The sequence below is a fragment of the Siniperca chuatsi genome, linkage group LG22 (assembly GCF_020085105.1).
Source record: "Siniperca chuatsi isolate FFG_IHB_CAS linkage group LG22, ASM2008510v1, whole genome shotgun sequence".
Taxonomy (NCBI): domain Eukaryota; kingdom Metazoa; phylum Chordata; class Actinopteri; order Centrarchiformes; family Sinipercidae; genus Siniperca; species Siniperca chuatsi.
In genome coordinates, this window is record NC_058063.1 from 10435358 (window position 1) to 10450650 (window position 15293).

At 40.0% G+C, this 15293-nt stretch overlaps 1 protein-coding gene across 13 annotated transcripts in view; it reads left to right on the forward strand.

The window, feature by feature from the left end:
- Window positions 1–15293, forward strand: part of kcnip4a (potassium voltage-gated channel interacting protein 4a) — a 146101-nt gene that overhangs the window by 70810 nt on the left and 59998 nt on the right. The window contains exon 1 of one of the 13 annotated variants that reach the window (XM_044183633.1): window positions 12302–12483. The exons of the other annotated variants lie outside the window; for them this stretch is intronic. Within the exon in view, the coding sequence (XP_044039568.1) occupies window positions 12426–12483 (58 nt within the window). The 5' untranslated portion in view covers window positions 12302–12425. Of the gene's footprint in view, window positions 1–12301; window positions 12484–15293 lie in introns of those variants that run through there. 13 annotated transcript variants of the gene reach the window in all.

Consider the following 15293-nt stretch of genomic DNA (forward strand, 5'->3'; position numbering starts at 1 on the left):
TGGTTACGGGCTGCAAGTCTGGGCAAGAAGATGGTTTGCAACATGTCTCGCCATTTACCCGGGGAAAAGGGTTTCCCCTCCACTCGCTGATTTATTGATAGAGAGCTGGTGCATATCGGGCGGGGCCGTGTGTCGCCGCAGTGTTAGCATCATTGACATGGTTAGTGTTTCACTTGTCACTGTTGGTGATGAACTGTCATCAGAGCCAGCCTAATAGATTTTAGATGAGATCGTGGCCTGAGGCGGTTTATGAATGTGTCATTCATGGTACTGTTTGTGACCCCGGCACAGCCAAGGGCCGCTGAAGATTTGTCCACCCAAGGATACACAATTGCACTTCTCAGCTGGTATTTGAACTTGTATTTAAATGGTACAGTAAAAACACCAGTGTGCACACATGGACATACGCTCACACAGGGGCAGCTCATAAAGCAATTCCTACTTGACAAATTAAAAGCATTGCCTGTCACTACACTGACTTTTTTTTTTCATGCAAGACTGTCACATATAAAACTAATTGGCAATGAGTAGACTGTAAATCACTTCAGATTTGAAGACTGTAGGTAATGTACTCAAATATAGAACATTGCATAGCATTTTAGCACACTGTTTGTAATGGTAGCTTAACCCACTGGGCTTAGTATACTGAAAGAAACTAGGTCTACAACTACAAAGGATTTTTGTAATTTTAAATCAGAACAGTGAAAAATGCCACTCACAATAGACAATACAACTGTTTTAACAGGCTAAATGCGACGGCTGCCTCAGTTGCGCTCAGCCTCTGTCCCTGCCTCCCTTCACCTGTCCATCACATGCCCTCGGACCCACCAATCCTGATCACATCCACCTGTTCGCATTCCCATCATCCCCACCTGGTGACACACCTGCGCCTTATTATCTCATCAGTCCTTCATTTAACCAGCTTACCAGCCTTTCCCCTTTGCCAGTTTGTCATGTTGTGCACATGTTCCTGTTCTTCTGCCTGATATCTGCGCCCTGTGCCTCTTTTATTTACTTGAGTTGTGTTATAGTTGTTTTCTAGTTCGTTTTCAAGTTTTCTAAATGTAAAAATTTCCCTCCAGTTGCATACTTGAATAATGCCAAGACACCAGTCTATGCGTTAAATCAGACCAAAAAGAAAACCATACTGTTAAGTTTTTGCTTTTTTGTTGTCCAGTAGAGCACAAGTACCATAAAAGCCTCATTACATTTTTTTATGTGCAGGGACCACTGCTGTGCTCAGTTCTCCTACATGACCTTACTTTCTGGATAAATCCCCACTCTCTCAGCTGAACAATATGTGACTGAAACCGAGCATGCTGATTAAACTGTGCATACTTAATAATACCTTTTAGAGCTCAATAGAAATTTCTCATGCAGAGGACTATAAACTGCTCCTGTGCTATCTCAAGCAGAGCACAATTGGCTAAGATAATGTGTTGAATGATAATGTACAGTATACAAAATTGCTAAAAATGAAGTGTAATGAGGAGTAATGTTTATTGCTGTTGGGGTTTAGGAGCACCCAGATTCAAAGGAGCATTATATTATGTTTTCATCTACCATCTGGATTGCTTATTTAGCGATATTTGTGCCCCCAAATAACAGCAGCAATCATAACACTGCATGTACTGTTCCATGGAAGGATTTATTGGGTTTATCCTCACATCACAGCATGAGTTTCATAGTTTTTTTATTTGGAGATGAATCGGGTGTGAGGAGTTATGATTCAGAGTGAACACTGCTCATTGCACTGCTGTAATACAATATCTACTGTGTTAAAATTATGAAGGATTTGATAAGGGATAACAAAACCAGAATTTTGATGTCATTGCGACCGTCTGTGCAGATTTGCCATTTGTTGCTGCTCTGTGAGAATTGTGATTCTGATATGTTTTGGCTTGACCTGATACATTTCACACCTGATTGAGGAGAAAAGCACCAGTCTTGCAGCGCCACTGTGATTTTCAGTTGTCGGTTTGGACACTTTTTCAACGTGCTGTACGGCTCGGTGGACGCTGATCTGTGATCAGTGGGCTCTCTGTCATAGACAGCACAGACAGCAGCTACATGTCAGGGTGTAATAAAAGAATGTGACACAGGCCGGGCCTACAGGGTGCACAATGGCAGCAGGTGGGGCTGTGCTAATGACAGATCGACTTGAGCGGGTGCCACTGAGACTCGCGCCCAACTGTAACTGCTTGGCCGGCGTCCATGTTGGACAGCCCCATATTACCACTGGTGCAGGATGTGAGAGAGTTCAAAATCTGTGTGTTGTCTCTTACCTGCAGTCACACTGCAGTATAGAAAAGTTATTATTTTTCAACTGTTTCTCTGTAATACTGAATTTGCTGGATGTTGCTTCATGGGGCGTCAGAGCAACTTGATTTAAATTATGACTCTGGCCAGCTCCCCAGCTTTTATTATGGCTCGAGGAAAGTTCTGTACTTGGATGCGTCACCAAACGTAGTGCTGAGTCATACACCTTTATCTGTTTACAGTCAGTCGTTCAAAGAAAAGGAGGAAGAAAAAGGTGTATTCGTGTAAGCAAACATACATTAATACAGTTATTTGTATACATTTCACAAAAAAGCAACATGTGCGCATCAAAGCCCTGCAAAATCGAGCTTGCCAAGGCTTCCTTATTATTTATTCTATATGTCCCCAAACAACTGTGCTACCAAATAGTGGATTCACTGGGGTTCAATAAACATAAAAGTGGCTGAGCTGCCCTGCTTGGCCCAGTTGCGGAAATTAGGCTTTTGTTTTTGTGCCACCATTTGAAGGGAAATAACCTTTTTACTGGACTGTATTTGTCTGTGATTGATGGCAGTTGGCACACCGCGAGGGCCGATACCCACTGATTCAGACCATCTGGGCAGGTAGTGTATCCCGGTGTCGCTGCAGCAAAATATTGTGGTTAAACCAGTCTCAGGACGATAGCAGAGCTGCTCTGCAGATGAAGGTGTGGTACATATTGGTGATGGCAGACGCTTTAGTGACTGTGCAGGAAAAGTAAAGCGCTGAGTGTGAATATACTGACAGACATTTTTGTTGTTGCATCATTATTGCTGGTTGGCGGCCCAGCCATCCTTCATAAATGAGGTTAACTGTACAGAGAAGCTTGCATTGGCAAACTCTGATTCATCATCCCCTGCTGCTGCAGTGTGGCTTTGAAAATATGCCTCATGACAACCTCTGTGCCTACTGTGTGTTCTTAATTGATCCCTAATTAGAAACAGCAGGTTGCAGATTCTTTCCAAAATGAACATCTGGATGTTGAGGCGTCCTTTGCCAACTGCTGCTTAAATACTCTTGTTTTGGACAGGCAAGTGAGTCTTAAGAACTGCTTTTACGTCAGTTTGTTTGAGGTTGTGCTAGAATCAGTTATTGCTTTTCTGCACGTCAATTATTAGCATTCAAAAAAGTGCTTATAGCATGATAGAGGATAACAGCAAAGCCATTTTTCTGTTTTTCCAATATACTGTAGCAGACAGTAACATTTCCTGTATTGCGTCTTTCAGTATCTTCCTCCCTACGCAGGAAAAAAGCACTATAAATTAAAAATGTTCACATTTTGTCTTATGTTGATGACTTGCCACTGAAAAGGCTTAATGTGAACCGTTTTCCTACACTCTTTCCATTTCATTTTCTCTTTAAGCAGTACTGCTTTGCTTGCAGTTCTTCGGGATACTCAAGAAAATGTTGCAGGAAAGCACTGACTCTGCTACCCAAAGTTTTCCTCAACTCTCAGCAGCTATCAAACAGACCGGATCATCACTACCTCGTGTGATGGTTTTTTTGTTTGTTTGGATTCCAACACAAAGCTGACAGAAAAACTCAAATTTATATCGGACAATGAAGGATTTATAGTTTGTTTTAGAAAGAGTTCTGACACCTGTGCAGTGTGCTTTTGGCAGGCCGTGTATTACGTCATGGGAAAAAAAGGACATCTGCTCTCTGTTATTTACATTGTTCTTTTTCTCAAGGGCCCCTAATCTTTGTTATAAAATCTATGCAATGCCCAGTTGTTCAAATGCGTGGTTTTGATCGAAATACTGTTTACATAGGAAGAATGGAATCATAGCATGCATGCTTTTAGCAAGATAACATGAGATTGTTGTAAAGTAAACAGCTCAAAACTGAAGTTGATACATCTCCCAGATATGTATTTGGAGATTTAAGAGTCTGTTCTAATGCTACTTTGGTTTGTCAAGATAAATCAATTGCACCCTCTACTGTCCAAAACATGACATTTTTCCATTTCTTGCCCACTATTTGCTGTAATTGAACGACAAAAAACACACCTAATATGGGAAATGTTTTACTTTTTCTTTTCTGTGTATTTTGCAAACTACATCTCAGATCTAAAGAGAAAACAGCTGCTTTAAATGTATGGTATTTGGTCACAGATTGTATCCAAGTACATGATGTTTTGTTGTACTGTAAATGATCAAATTAAATGATTAAGTGCGGCAAACTGTACTGAGTTGAAAGAGGTATTATTTATCTTGCTATAAGTCCACCCTTTTCCTGTCGTGTGTTTGTTGGTGGATATTTAACACATTAAGACCTCACTGCTGTACCTTGTTTGGATCATTGTGTTGTACAGCAGTAGGTTGTAGCCACTGATTCACCTGCTGCACACCAGAACCATAATGACACTGATGCAGATAATCATCGATCACAATTGTACTGTAGTGGACTAATGGTATGTATACTTTAATACCCAGAACTGATCATATTTGTGCAGGTTTAACAGCATTTGTTGGCAGAAGGGACATTAATCACTTACTATAACTCTGGTCAGAAAAATGTTTCAATTTGGAGTTTACACTAATCTGCTTGCAGATGTATTGCACAGATATTGGCCCTTTACTTTATGTCTGTTACATACTGAATGTCTTGCCTCTTTAGTGCTTACATTTTACATAATTACAAAAGTTTCTCTCTCATTTTATTTATTTATTAGTTATCTTGTTTGTAAAGTTAGAGCTTCCTGTGAGTGTCACCCTACTTAGAAGAGCTGATGGGCCTTGGTATCCTTATACCTAAATGCTATTTGGCTTCTTACCCTAAATGCCTCTTATCCTTCTAGGAAAAACTGCTTTTACTTCTTGCCATACATGTAGCACTTTGACAACAATAATCAGTAATAATCAGGTCTTATTGGATAATTTGTCCTTTCTCTAGTTTGAATTAAAAGAGGACAGCATGAAGGGCATGTCTGGAGTTGGAGTAAGCTGATCATCTCTGTCTGCTTGCTGCAGGAGGATAATGTGACAGAAATTAATCAGACCTTCTGTGTCAGTTCCTGGCACTTCATTTATCAGTTGACAAGAGCTCCTCCTGTCTTAAAAGAACAGTCTCCTACATTAGTTTTATTGCTCAGATTTCGGCTCTCTTGATTGTATGTGTCACTCTAAAAGGCATATTAATAACAGAGCATTGGAGCATGCAGTAGCTTATGTTGTAGTGCAGGACAATAAGCCTGAATGAATTATTTATGGATTTATGTATCTATTTATTGACAACATCACATGGGTATGGGATTATGCACTGATTAGATATAGCTGTTAAGTACTATGATGCTTGTTTAACTGAAACTGCTTGTCTTGTCTGTCATATATACATAAAAGTCAGCAGTGTGTAGAGAAACATGACCATGTTGAGATTCTTTTAAAATGCAAACGCGGACAGAGATACATGCACTTAACGTTGTTTTGCTGCCACTTAGTGGACATTATAAATACTGTTCCTTGAGAGATGAAACTACAGTAATGTGCCATGTGGAGAAACCGGGCCATTGCAGAAATACATATTCATAGGTTTATTAACATACACAGCAAATAAATATGAAAAATATATAGTACACCAATAAAATTAAACATTCACACTATGAAATAAGTAAAAACGTCTAACAATCAGTGCATGCAGTATTAATATGATGTCAGGAAGGAGAAGCGAATGTGCAGAAAGACTCAACAGAGGAAAAATAAACCTCATCAGATATTTTAAAATGTAATAAAAATAATAACCAGGCCAGCTATAACAGACAATATACAAGGTGCACGTGTGTTCTCATTTCAGCTAACTTAATTATAACATGCTGAATATAGTATGTGTTTGGGCCTATCATAAACAAAAGTGTTCACAGATACAGTGTGTACTTTTTCAGATGCAGAGAATGCAAATAGTAATTCAGGTTAGTGTTGCAACTAATGATTATGATGATGATTATTTACTGTATTGATTAATCTGTTGATTATTTTCTCAATTAATTATTTAGTCAAAAAAAGGTCAGAAAAGGGGGAGAAATGGAGCACTCCATGAACCGAGTGGATGATTTGACCAGACACATGGCTTATTTTGTCCCACAAACAGTCCAAAACCCAAAGATATTCAATTTACTATCATATAAGAATAAGAAAACCAGCAGATATGCACATTTGCAAAACTGGAAGCAATGAATGTTTCTTTTTTCTCCCCATAAAAACAATTTATCCATCATCAAAGTTGTTGTTTTTCTGCATTAAAATGTCCAAAAACGACTAGAACAATTTTCAGACCTAGAGAAATCCGTAATTTTAATCAAGGTAACTGTCTGTGTTTCATTTGGTCACCTGTCATATCCCCTTTGCGCATGCGTCAGCATTGTGGTTGTCTGCCAGAAGCTGTCATAAATTGACTTATCTAGTTTTAGGCCACATTTTTACAATACACGTTTTAGATCTTTGATGTTTTTAACTATACATTTTAACCGGATGACGGATTTTAGTCATTGGACATCTGGAGGGTGTGAGTTGCCGAGTTTTGGAGATATCGCCTGTAGAGACGTCCACAGATCTTGTTGTGAGCGGTTTCATGTAGGTAGAAAGAAAATAGTTCTCACATGAAACTGCTCACAACAAATCTGTAGATTATCTTGAGTAACCGTGTCATGATTTTTGGAAAGAGACAATGCTGTTGAGTTTTTCAAATGTATTTTTTTGGCACTTTGAGCACCACAAGCCGAGTGCCATACAATCAGAATAAGAATCAGAAATACTTTATTGATCCCCGAGGGGAAACTCTTTTGCTACAGCAGCTCACTATCACGTCAGTGCACACAGAAATAGAAGTACTAAGCAAAAAAAATATATAATACACTATAATACATGTCAGAAAATAAATTAAGTACCAAGTATAAAATAAAATAAGTGTGAAGTACAAAGTGGGTTTACCAGTTGATGATAATAATCTGGTATAAAGTAATAGTGCATGAACCAGTACCATAGTACCATTATTTTCAAAAAATACAGACGTCTCCACAGCCGATGTCTCCAAAACTCGGCAACTCACACCAAAACAATCTAGATGGATAAATAGCACTACAGGTAAGAGGAAAAATATGTATTTTTGATTTTGGGGTGAACTGTCCCTTTAAGTTGTCAGAAAAACAAGCTGAGCAAACGTTAGCGGCAGCTCGGCTTCCAGTGTCCGCGGAACAGCGGCAGAGAAACACTGATTTTTAATGTGAAACTCCTTTATTCAATGTTTTTAACGGTTTTAATCACCTGGTCCGTTTGTTTTGGAAAGGAGGAGACCTCTGCGGATAAATCAGCTCCTGGTAAAAACCTCCTGAACGATGAACACTGAAGGAATCCTAAACGGGAGAAGCTGACTGTAACAGCTCCCATGATCACACGGCACTTCACAAAGTCATCAAACTACGTCTTTTGTTATTGTTTTGATGTGAGAGACCCCTAGAGGCAGAAATGACATACTATGCATTTAAATTGACTTTTTAAAGAGCAAGCGCTATCTGCTAATGTTTGTCAATTTATTTAAGACCTATGTTCACTGCTGCTAGAATTAAACTAACTATTTAGATCAGAGATCTGCCAGAAACAACTAATTAATAGGTAACAGAATAGGATATACTGTCGATGCAATTTACTGTTGAGGTAAATTACACTTTGGCTTGAGCATAAACGATCTTGCAGTGCTTCTCAGGTGCTCAAAGTGTGTTTGGGTCCCTGCACTTTGTACTCTTTTTCCATGCGTTACTCTGGTACCTTTGCTTGTAAGAAAGTGGAATAGCTGTTAGCTTTCAAAAGATTTGTTTTGAGTGTATAAGCATCAGTAATGTCTTACACAAACCTCTTGTTTTGATCTTCACCTCGGGCCACCTCTGTGCAGCTGAACTTGTCTGATTCATCGCTCTCATCATGCATCAACTGCTGTTCACAAGCTTCCTGCGGCGATGGCTTGACTACATTTCCATTTGCCTTTTTAGTTCAAAAGACAGTGGGGGCAACTACCCACCTATGGCTCGCCAGTCTGTGTCTGAGTCACAAACACCTACAGACTAACAGCTTTCCTTTTAATGAAGTGCTGTACATGGCATCACATTGATCACCAGGAAAAAAGAGGAGGAGGAAAGGTTATGTGGGGTGGAAATAAAAAGCCCACCACTTAGCATAATGGACAGCCATCTCAATGGTATGTAGGTGATCTGTGGGCAGCAGAGCACCTACATACTTGAGATATAAAAGCATTTACATTTTAAAGATGTTTACATGATGTGTTGAACATTGGTCCTTGAAATGACCAATATTATTTGCGATTTTATTGGCATATGATGATATTGGTGTTCTGTTCTCCATGCACTTAAATTCTACTTCAATATCAATTATAAAACACTTGTGCTGCCGTTGCAATTTCTTCCTCAAATCCCATATAGTTAATCAGATTGTTTTTAAATTGTTTTCCTCAAGTGGTGTGGAATAAACCTCAGTATGTGTGGAGAGGATTTACCCCAGAGACATTTGATTATTCCAACCTATTCTCTGGAGTGCCTAATTTAATGAAAAGTCATTATTGCTCCAGTGTAATTAGGCTATCCTTTGAAAAGCCATGCTCAGCTGATTTGGACCGATCCTCAAACTGGGGCTACAGCTTAAGGGTTCAAGCTAAATGGCTATGCTTTTGTCACCTTCTCACATTGCCACTTATGTCTAGTAAAACTTAATTTAACTCGGATTCCCTTCCATATACATATGTACATGCACATGACTGGATGAAGACATTTATAATATGTGTTTTTCTGCTGATGGTTACGTCCACAGAATAATCTAAACTGTCCATAAACGTAAGGCAGTTGGACAAATCAGTGAATTATGGGGAGATGTAGTGACTGGTTACTTTTTTGTTCTTCTTCCTTGTGAAAACCTGACGCCTACATTACCCACAATGCCACAATATCTGGGTGTGTTATGCTAGTAGCAGCTAATGTAACCTCGAGCCGCTAGCCTCAAGCAGCGATGAGGAGCGGGGTACAGAGGTCTGGTAAGCTCACTTCTCTCTAACGCCACACCCCCAGATTTTTTATATTTTCAAACTTGTAGTCTGCAGCCACAACTGATGCTGACTCATGTGACATCACTTGAGGCAATTCATCAAATTTCACACTGGAGCCACAAAAGGCTTTATACAACTTTTTTCACATATGCAGTAGTACTCCCCAACACCTGTAAACAGACTTTGATGTTTAAGAGCAATTTTTTTAAACTAACAACAATTTTGGTGGATAGTTAATTATAGCATATTTGAAATGATTCTGATGGCATAAAAATGACCCTTTAAGTATTGTTTTAAGACCATTTATTCTCAGTGCCCTTGTGTCAGATTTATTGTGGGAAGTAGGGGTATCCATGTGCATTTCTGTGAGCCATTGTCTTTTCAGCCATAGATGTATTGCCATTCAAAGTGGTCCAGACATTCATGTCCCCCTCAGGATGAATTGTAGGCACATTGGTCTTCCCCTGACTTTTTGTCTAGGGCCATCATCAGGTCAAATTTCGAATTGTCCAACACTTTGGTTTAAGACCAAATACCTATAAAACTAATTAAATTCCCATCTGCCTCAGCTGTACTTTGTGTTTAGCAAAGGTTAGCATGCTAACACGCTAAACCAAAATGGTGAACATGGTGTACATTCAGAGCGTAAATTCATTCTGAACAAAACATCAGAATGGTAGCATTGTCATTGTGAGCATGTTAGCATGCTGACGTTAGCATTTAGCGCAAAGCTCCGCTCTGCCTAAATACAGCTTCACAGAGCCGCTAACATAGCTGTAAACTCTTAGTCTTGGTTTGTTGACACTACGACCTAGAGTCACCAAAGTGAGACATTTTAAGGGTTTTTAAGAAGTTTGCTATTTTCAAAACAGCCACCATATTTTCCAGTACAGTCACAATCCAAAGCAAAGACAAATGACCAAGGGTGCTCGACTTGTTGAGTGCCTGCCATTGGGGCTGGGTCCTTGCTGCAGCGACTCGGGTTCACTTCCGACCTGTAGCCCTTTGCTGCTTGTCATCCTCTCTCACCTTTCCTGTCTCTCTCTGCAGCTGTCACTGTCCAAATTAAGGCAAAATTGCCCCCCAAAAAATCTTTAAAAATAAGACAAATGACCATCCAGTGAGTGGTGTGCTTATCTGATCAGGTGTAGGAAAGTTTCATGTTTATGAACCTGAATGAAGGCGATAATCAACATCTGCATCTCAGTTTTGCACAGCCTATTTAAAATTACATCTGCCCCTTGTAAATCCCTATTGATCCTTAATTGTCTGACCTCAATAATGGAGAAGTTGTTGGCTGGTGTGAAGACTAATGTCCAAAGTAGGACCAATAGCATAAAGTAAACAATCTTTGTTTGCTGAGTTTTGAATTAAAACCCAGGTAACTGATAGAAAGCAGACGTGTGCAGGCAGAGGAATATACACAAAACTGTTGTTCACTAATATTGTTTTGCCTCAGTAAGGTGGTTGTTATTATATAGTATTATAAGAAAGGTGTCATGCTGAAGTAATTGCACCCGTTGCTGGTCAGACTCCTTTAGGAGAACCCAATTACAAAAGAAATAGGGTGCACATTGGTGATTTAAGGGTCCTTGACCTTCAGGATGGCCGCAGCCAATCCTTTGTGTGAGGTTGTGTGTATGTTTTTGTTCAAACATGTTTGTGTACAGTTTACAGAGCCTGCCCCACAGTACTGTATGTACCTTACCTTCTGTCTGACATCTGTGGGAGGCCTCGGAGCAACAAAGTACACTCGGCAGACAGGAAGCAGGTTAATGTAGTGGGTGCAAATTGGTACTTGATTGCAGTGGTTGGCTGTTCCATTTCTGAATTGGACTGCCGTCACACAGTTCATGAAATGAATTGCGTGTGGGTGGCACAAGCAGAGAGCGGAAGTATTTTTCATTCTATTTTCCTTTTTTGATGTGTCACATCAGAAGAGCATCTTTGTGGTATTTTTCACCAGCTCTGAGCAAAGGATGGAAAGGGGAAAAAATGTGGGCTTGATTCTGACCTCCAGGCCATAATCTGGAGAATCTTCCCCAAAGTCGGTCTGAGTCTGCCAAATAAGCTGCCGGAGGATCAACTCTAAAGAGGCTATTACTGTTTTTTCATAGGTTGTATAATGGGATGGGAAATAACTGATTTTCTCTAGACTTTCTTACTTAAAATACAATGTTGCTGGATTTTTCTGGAGGGTGTAAGGGTCAAGCTGTTATTCCTCTTTCTATTTATTGTTTATTTTCTCTCTGCTACGTATATGACTGACAGCATTTACATTATAAATCAGAGGGATTCATTTATCGAGTTAAACTGAAATGTATTTTGGGACTCACAGAAAGCCTGTTGTGAAATAATAGTAATATAATCATCTGATGATTTAAATACATGTTTCCATTAATGTGGATGGATCAAATAACATTGATATTACCACGGGAATGACCCTCTTCTCTCATTAATCTAAATATTTACACCAGCCACTGCCAGCCTGAGTTATCAGCTCTTAGTCGAGGTCGTGGACACTGCATGGTTTTCTCCTCCTGTCCCCAGCAGGAGATGTAGTTAGAAGGCAGCTAGTAAAGAATAATGTTTATCTACAGCATGAGCTCTCTCGCCTTCCTCCAATCTGTCCCTCCCCGTGTGAAGACAGATCTGCTGAAAAGAGCGGCAGTACCACTTTCCCCAGCATGTTACTGGCTCCCTCTCCGATCGCTCAGTTAATCTAGGTGCTCAACTGGTACAAAGTAGCTTTTGTAGAGCAGAGATCTGCTAGCAAGCTCTCACTTCAGAGCGGGAAAATAGGGGAAGGGAGGGGGCTGAGGAGCATGCGCGTCAAAATTCAAAACTCAACAGAGGCACGCATGTTTAACTCCCACTCCTATTGCTCTTCGTGCTGCCCACCTAGCCGGGGTGAATATAAAGGGAAATTTGGAGCGGAGTCTTGGTTTTTCATGTAAGGCTTCCCAGCATCTCTTTTTTTTCTCTCTCCATTTTCACTCTCAAGCCATCCTAGTGTGGGAGTGAAAGTGTGTGAAACCTAGCAGGACTTCCAGATCACTAAGCGTGAAAGTCTGGAGGGCATCATGGGGGCTTTAATGGTCATCTTCTCTGTTCAGCCGAAACAAAGAAGCAAGATGAGAGGTAGGCTTGATTGGAATGGGAGGAGACAGTATAATTTGATACATTTTTCACAAATTAGCAGCTAAACTAATTACCTGTTTGAAAAGATTTTTGATCTTACTTTATGTTGTACTTCAACTGGTAGAATTATTGTTAAACAACTTGCACAGATAGATTGTTCTTTCTGTGTTTGAGAATGTACGGCATCAGTCTATGTGTGTTTTGGACTTAGGTATCCAGAAAGTTCCCCATTAATCGGCTATTTGCTCTGTAATCCCATCTGAATTCATGTTGCCACACCAGCGGCCCATGAAATTGACTTGAAATCGGCCACCTTTTGGTAAACATTGCAGTCTGAACTCCACAAACTTGCCTGACTTTTTCCATTTGCTTTTCCCAATATTGATTTTACATTAGCAGCACACACACGCAGCATGCCACATCGACTCTCTGCCAATGCAGTCGCACAAGCTTATGTTACATCTCTGTCTCCCTGCAATAATGTGTTGATCAGCACATCACCGTCACAGCTTGTCACTGCAACAAAAGACGAGGAAGTCCGGTCTTTATTAAAGAACAATGAAATATTTAGTGGGTGGCCAGCGGACAATAACTGTTCGAGGTTATATTTAGTGGTGTAGTGGGAGAGAGACAGAATGGATGACACTTAATGTACAGTAAGTCATCACTGGGGTATTGCAAGAGAGCTTGAAAGCAAAATGAATGAGGGACTCTTTGTAACTCTCTCAAGCAATAGATCACAGAGCGGGCGGTTGTGTGCACTGTAAGCACATTTCACAGGGACCTAGAAAAGAGAACATGGGATCCAGATAAACACAGTGTTACAGTAGATAATACACATGTACTGTACCTTATTGCCATGCTTACTTGGAGATAGACCTAACATGTATTGTTTTCAGCTAATATCAAGCAGATAAAGCGAAATTTTTAAATAGATTGTGTTTCAGAAATATAGGACAACAGCAGTTGGTGGTTGATGATTGCCTAAGAATGGTGGTTTGTCCTCAAAAAATTGACTGGCCACTGAGCACCACCCCCCTCAGTTACTGTAATTACGCTTACCAAGCTTTCCGTTCTCACACAGTGCATACAGTTTTCAGTGATAAGAACAGTGATTACCATCGAAATTCAGGGATTGTTGAAAAATTTGGTCCTTGATTTCAGAAAGAGGAAGACAAAAGCAGACTTCTTATTTCTAGCTTGTTAAGTTTGAGTTCAGTGGCTGAAATGACAACTGTCGCTAGCATACTTTATCAGCTGTAGCTAGCTAGCTAATAAGCTAACATTGGCTCTATGAGTTGGTTGAAAATACTGTCTTTGCCTGACTTTTTCACGCTTCCAGCTGACTCGCTTTCCAAACAAGAAGTAAGAGGTCAGATTTACACTTTACCTATACTATACCTGCCAACACTCCCGTTTTTCTCGGGTTTCTCCTATATTTCAAAGCTATCTGTAGCTGCCCTCCCATTTTGTTGTTTCTCCTGGGAAACTCACGTAATTTGCGTGGCCCCCTTTTATCATGAATACACGTTTGTCTGATGTCACCCAAGTTGCCAGATCGTCTATGAAACACATCTACACACACAGTCCACACTACATACAATTACAACCAGATAAGTTAATGTTAGCTGTTGTCAAAATGTCAGGGCATGACCACACACCCCCCATCGCTGAAAAAAACTCCCATATTTTTAAACTTAAATGTTGGCAGGTTTGGGATGAGGGCTAACCAATGTATTTGCCGAACGTAACGCAATCTCAGAGCATAAATATCCCCAAATTAAAGAAAGTCACTAGTTCTGTGAGCCAGTGGGGGTTGAGCCATAGACTGTATGAGCATAAGTAGTAGGGTTCCTGTGAATGAAGCAGACTACGTAAACTTTCACTTATTTGACCTTAGCAGTCCACCAAAATCTGTTTCTGAACAAAGTTGACACAAGAAATAAGCAATCCAGTTGCAGAATCTTCAGGCATATTAGCTCAGGCGGCGTATTGGTGAAATTCATTTTTGATTGACAGTGGATTGTGAGCCTCTGATTGGCCAAATAAAAAAATGATTGACAGTTACCCCGCCCATTCAAAGTCTCATGTCTGCAGAGATACCCTACTCGACAGAGCCACTAATGTTAGCATACACCCTGATATAGCATCCGTTACCGGCTGCCACACAGTAGAAAAATACTACACAGTGGATGTGCTATCGTGAACAGGGCTTTTTCTTACGTAACCTGTAGCCCCACAACATGTAGTTAGCTAATGAAATGCTCCTTGGCCTTGGAAGAAATGCTGGGTTAGGTTTCCACTGTAGTCGGGCATGCTAACATTTGCATCTTATATTAGAGCAGATAAACACAAAGTTTAACCCTTTTTCTTACACTTTTGCTCTTGTGTTATTATTTTGTAAGGCTAAAATAAAGGCCCCATCCTCAAAACTATTTAGATACAGAGTATCGCTCTTTCTACAGTCCCATGTACACCACATAAGCATGTTAAGAAATCCAAAGCTTGACAGGCCTGCCATGCCTTCTTACGGTTGCTAAGCTATGATTGGAGAATCACTGTTTGGGGGAGGGGTTTAGTGAATGCTCAATTAAGTGGTTAGTTTATAGATTAGTTAGCTGTGGATTAATTGACAGCAACAACAATTGAAACACCAATTTTGATAATTGATTTGTTTAAGTTAATTATAAAAAAATATAGCGAAACATTTGCTGGTTCCAGTTTCTCAAATATAAACAACTGCTGCTTTGTTTTGTATTATTGTAGAGTTTTGGACTGTTGGTCAGCCAATAAAAGAAATTTGAAGATGT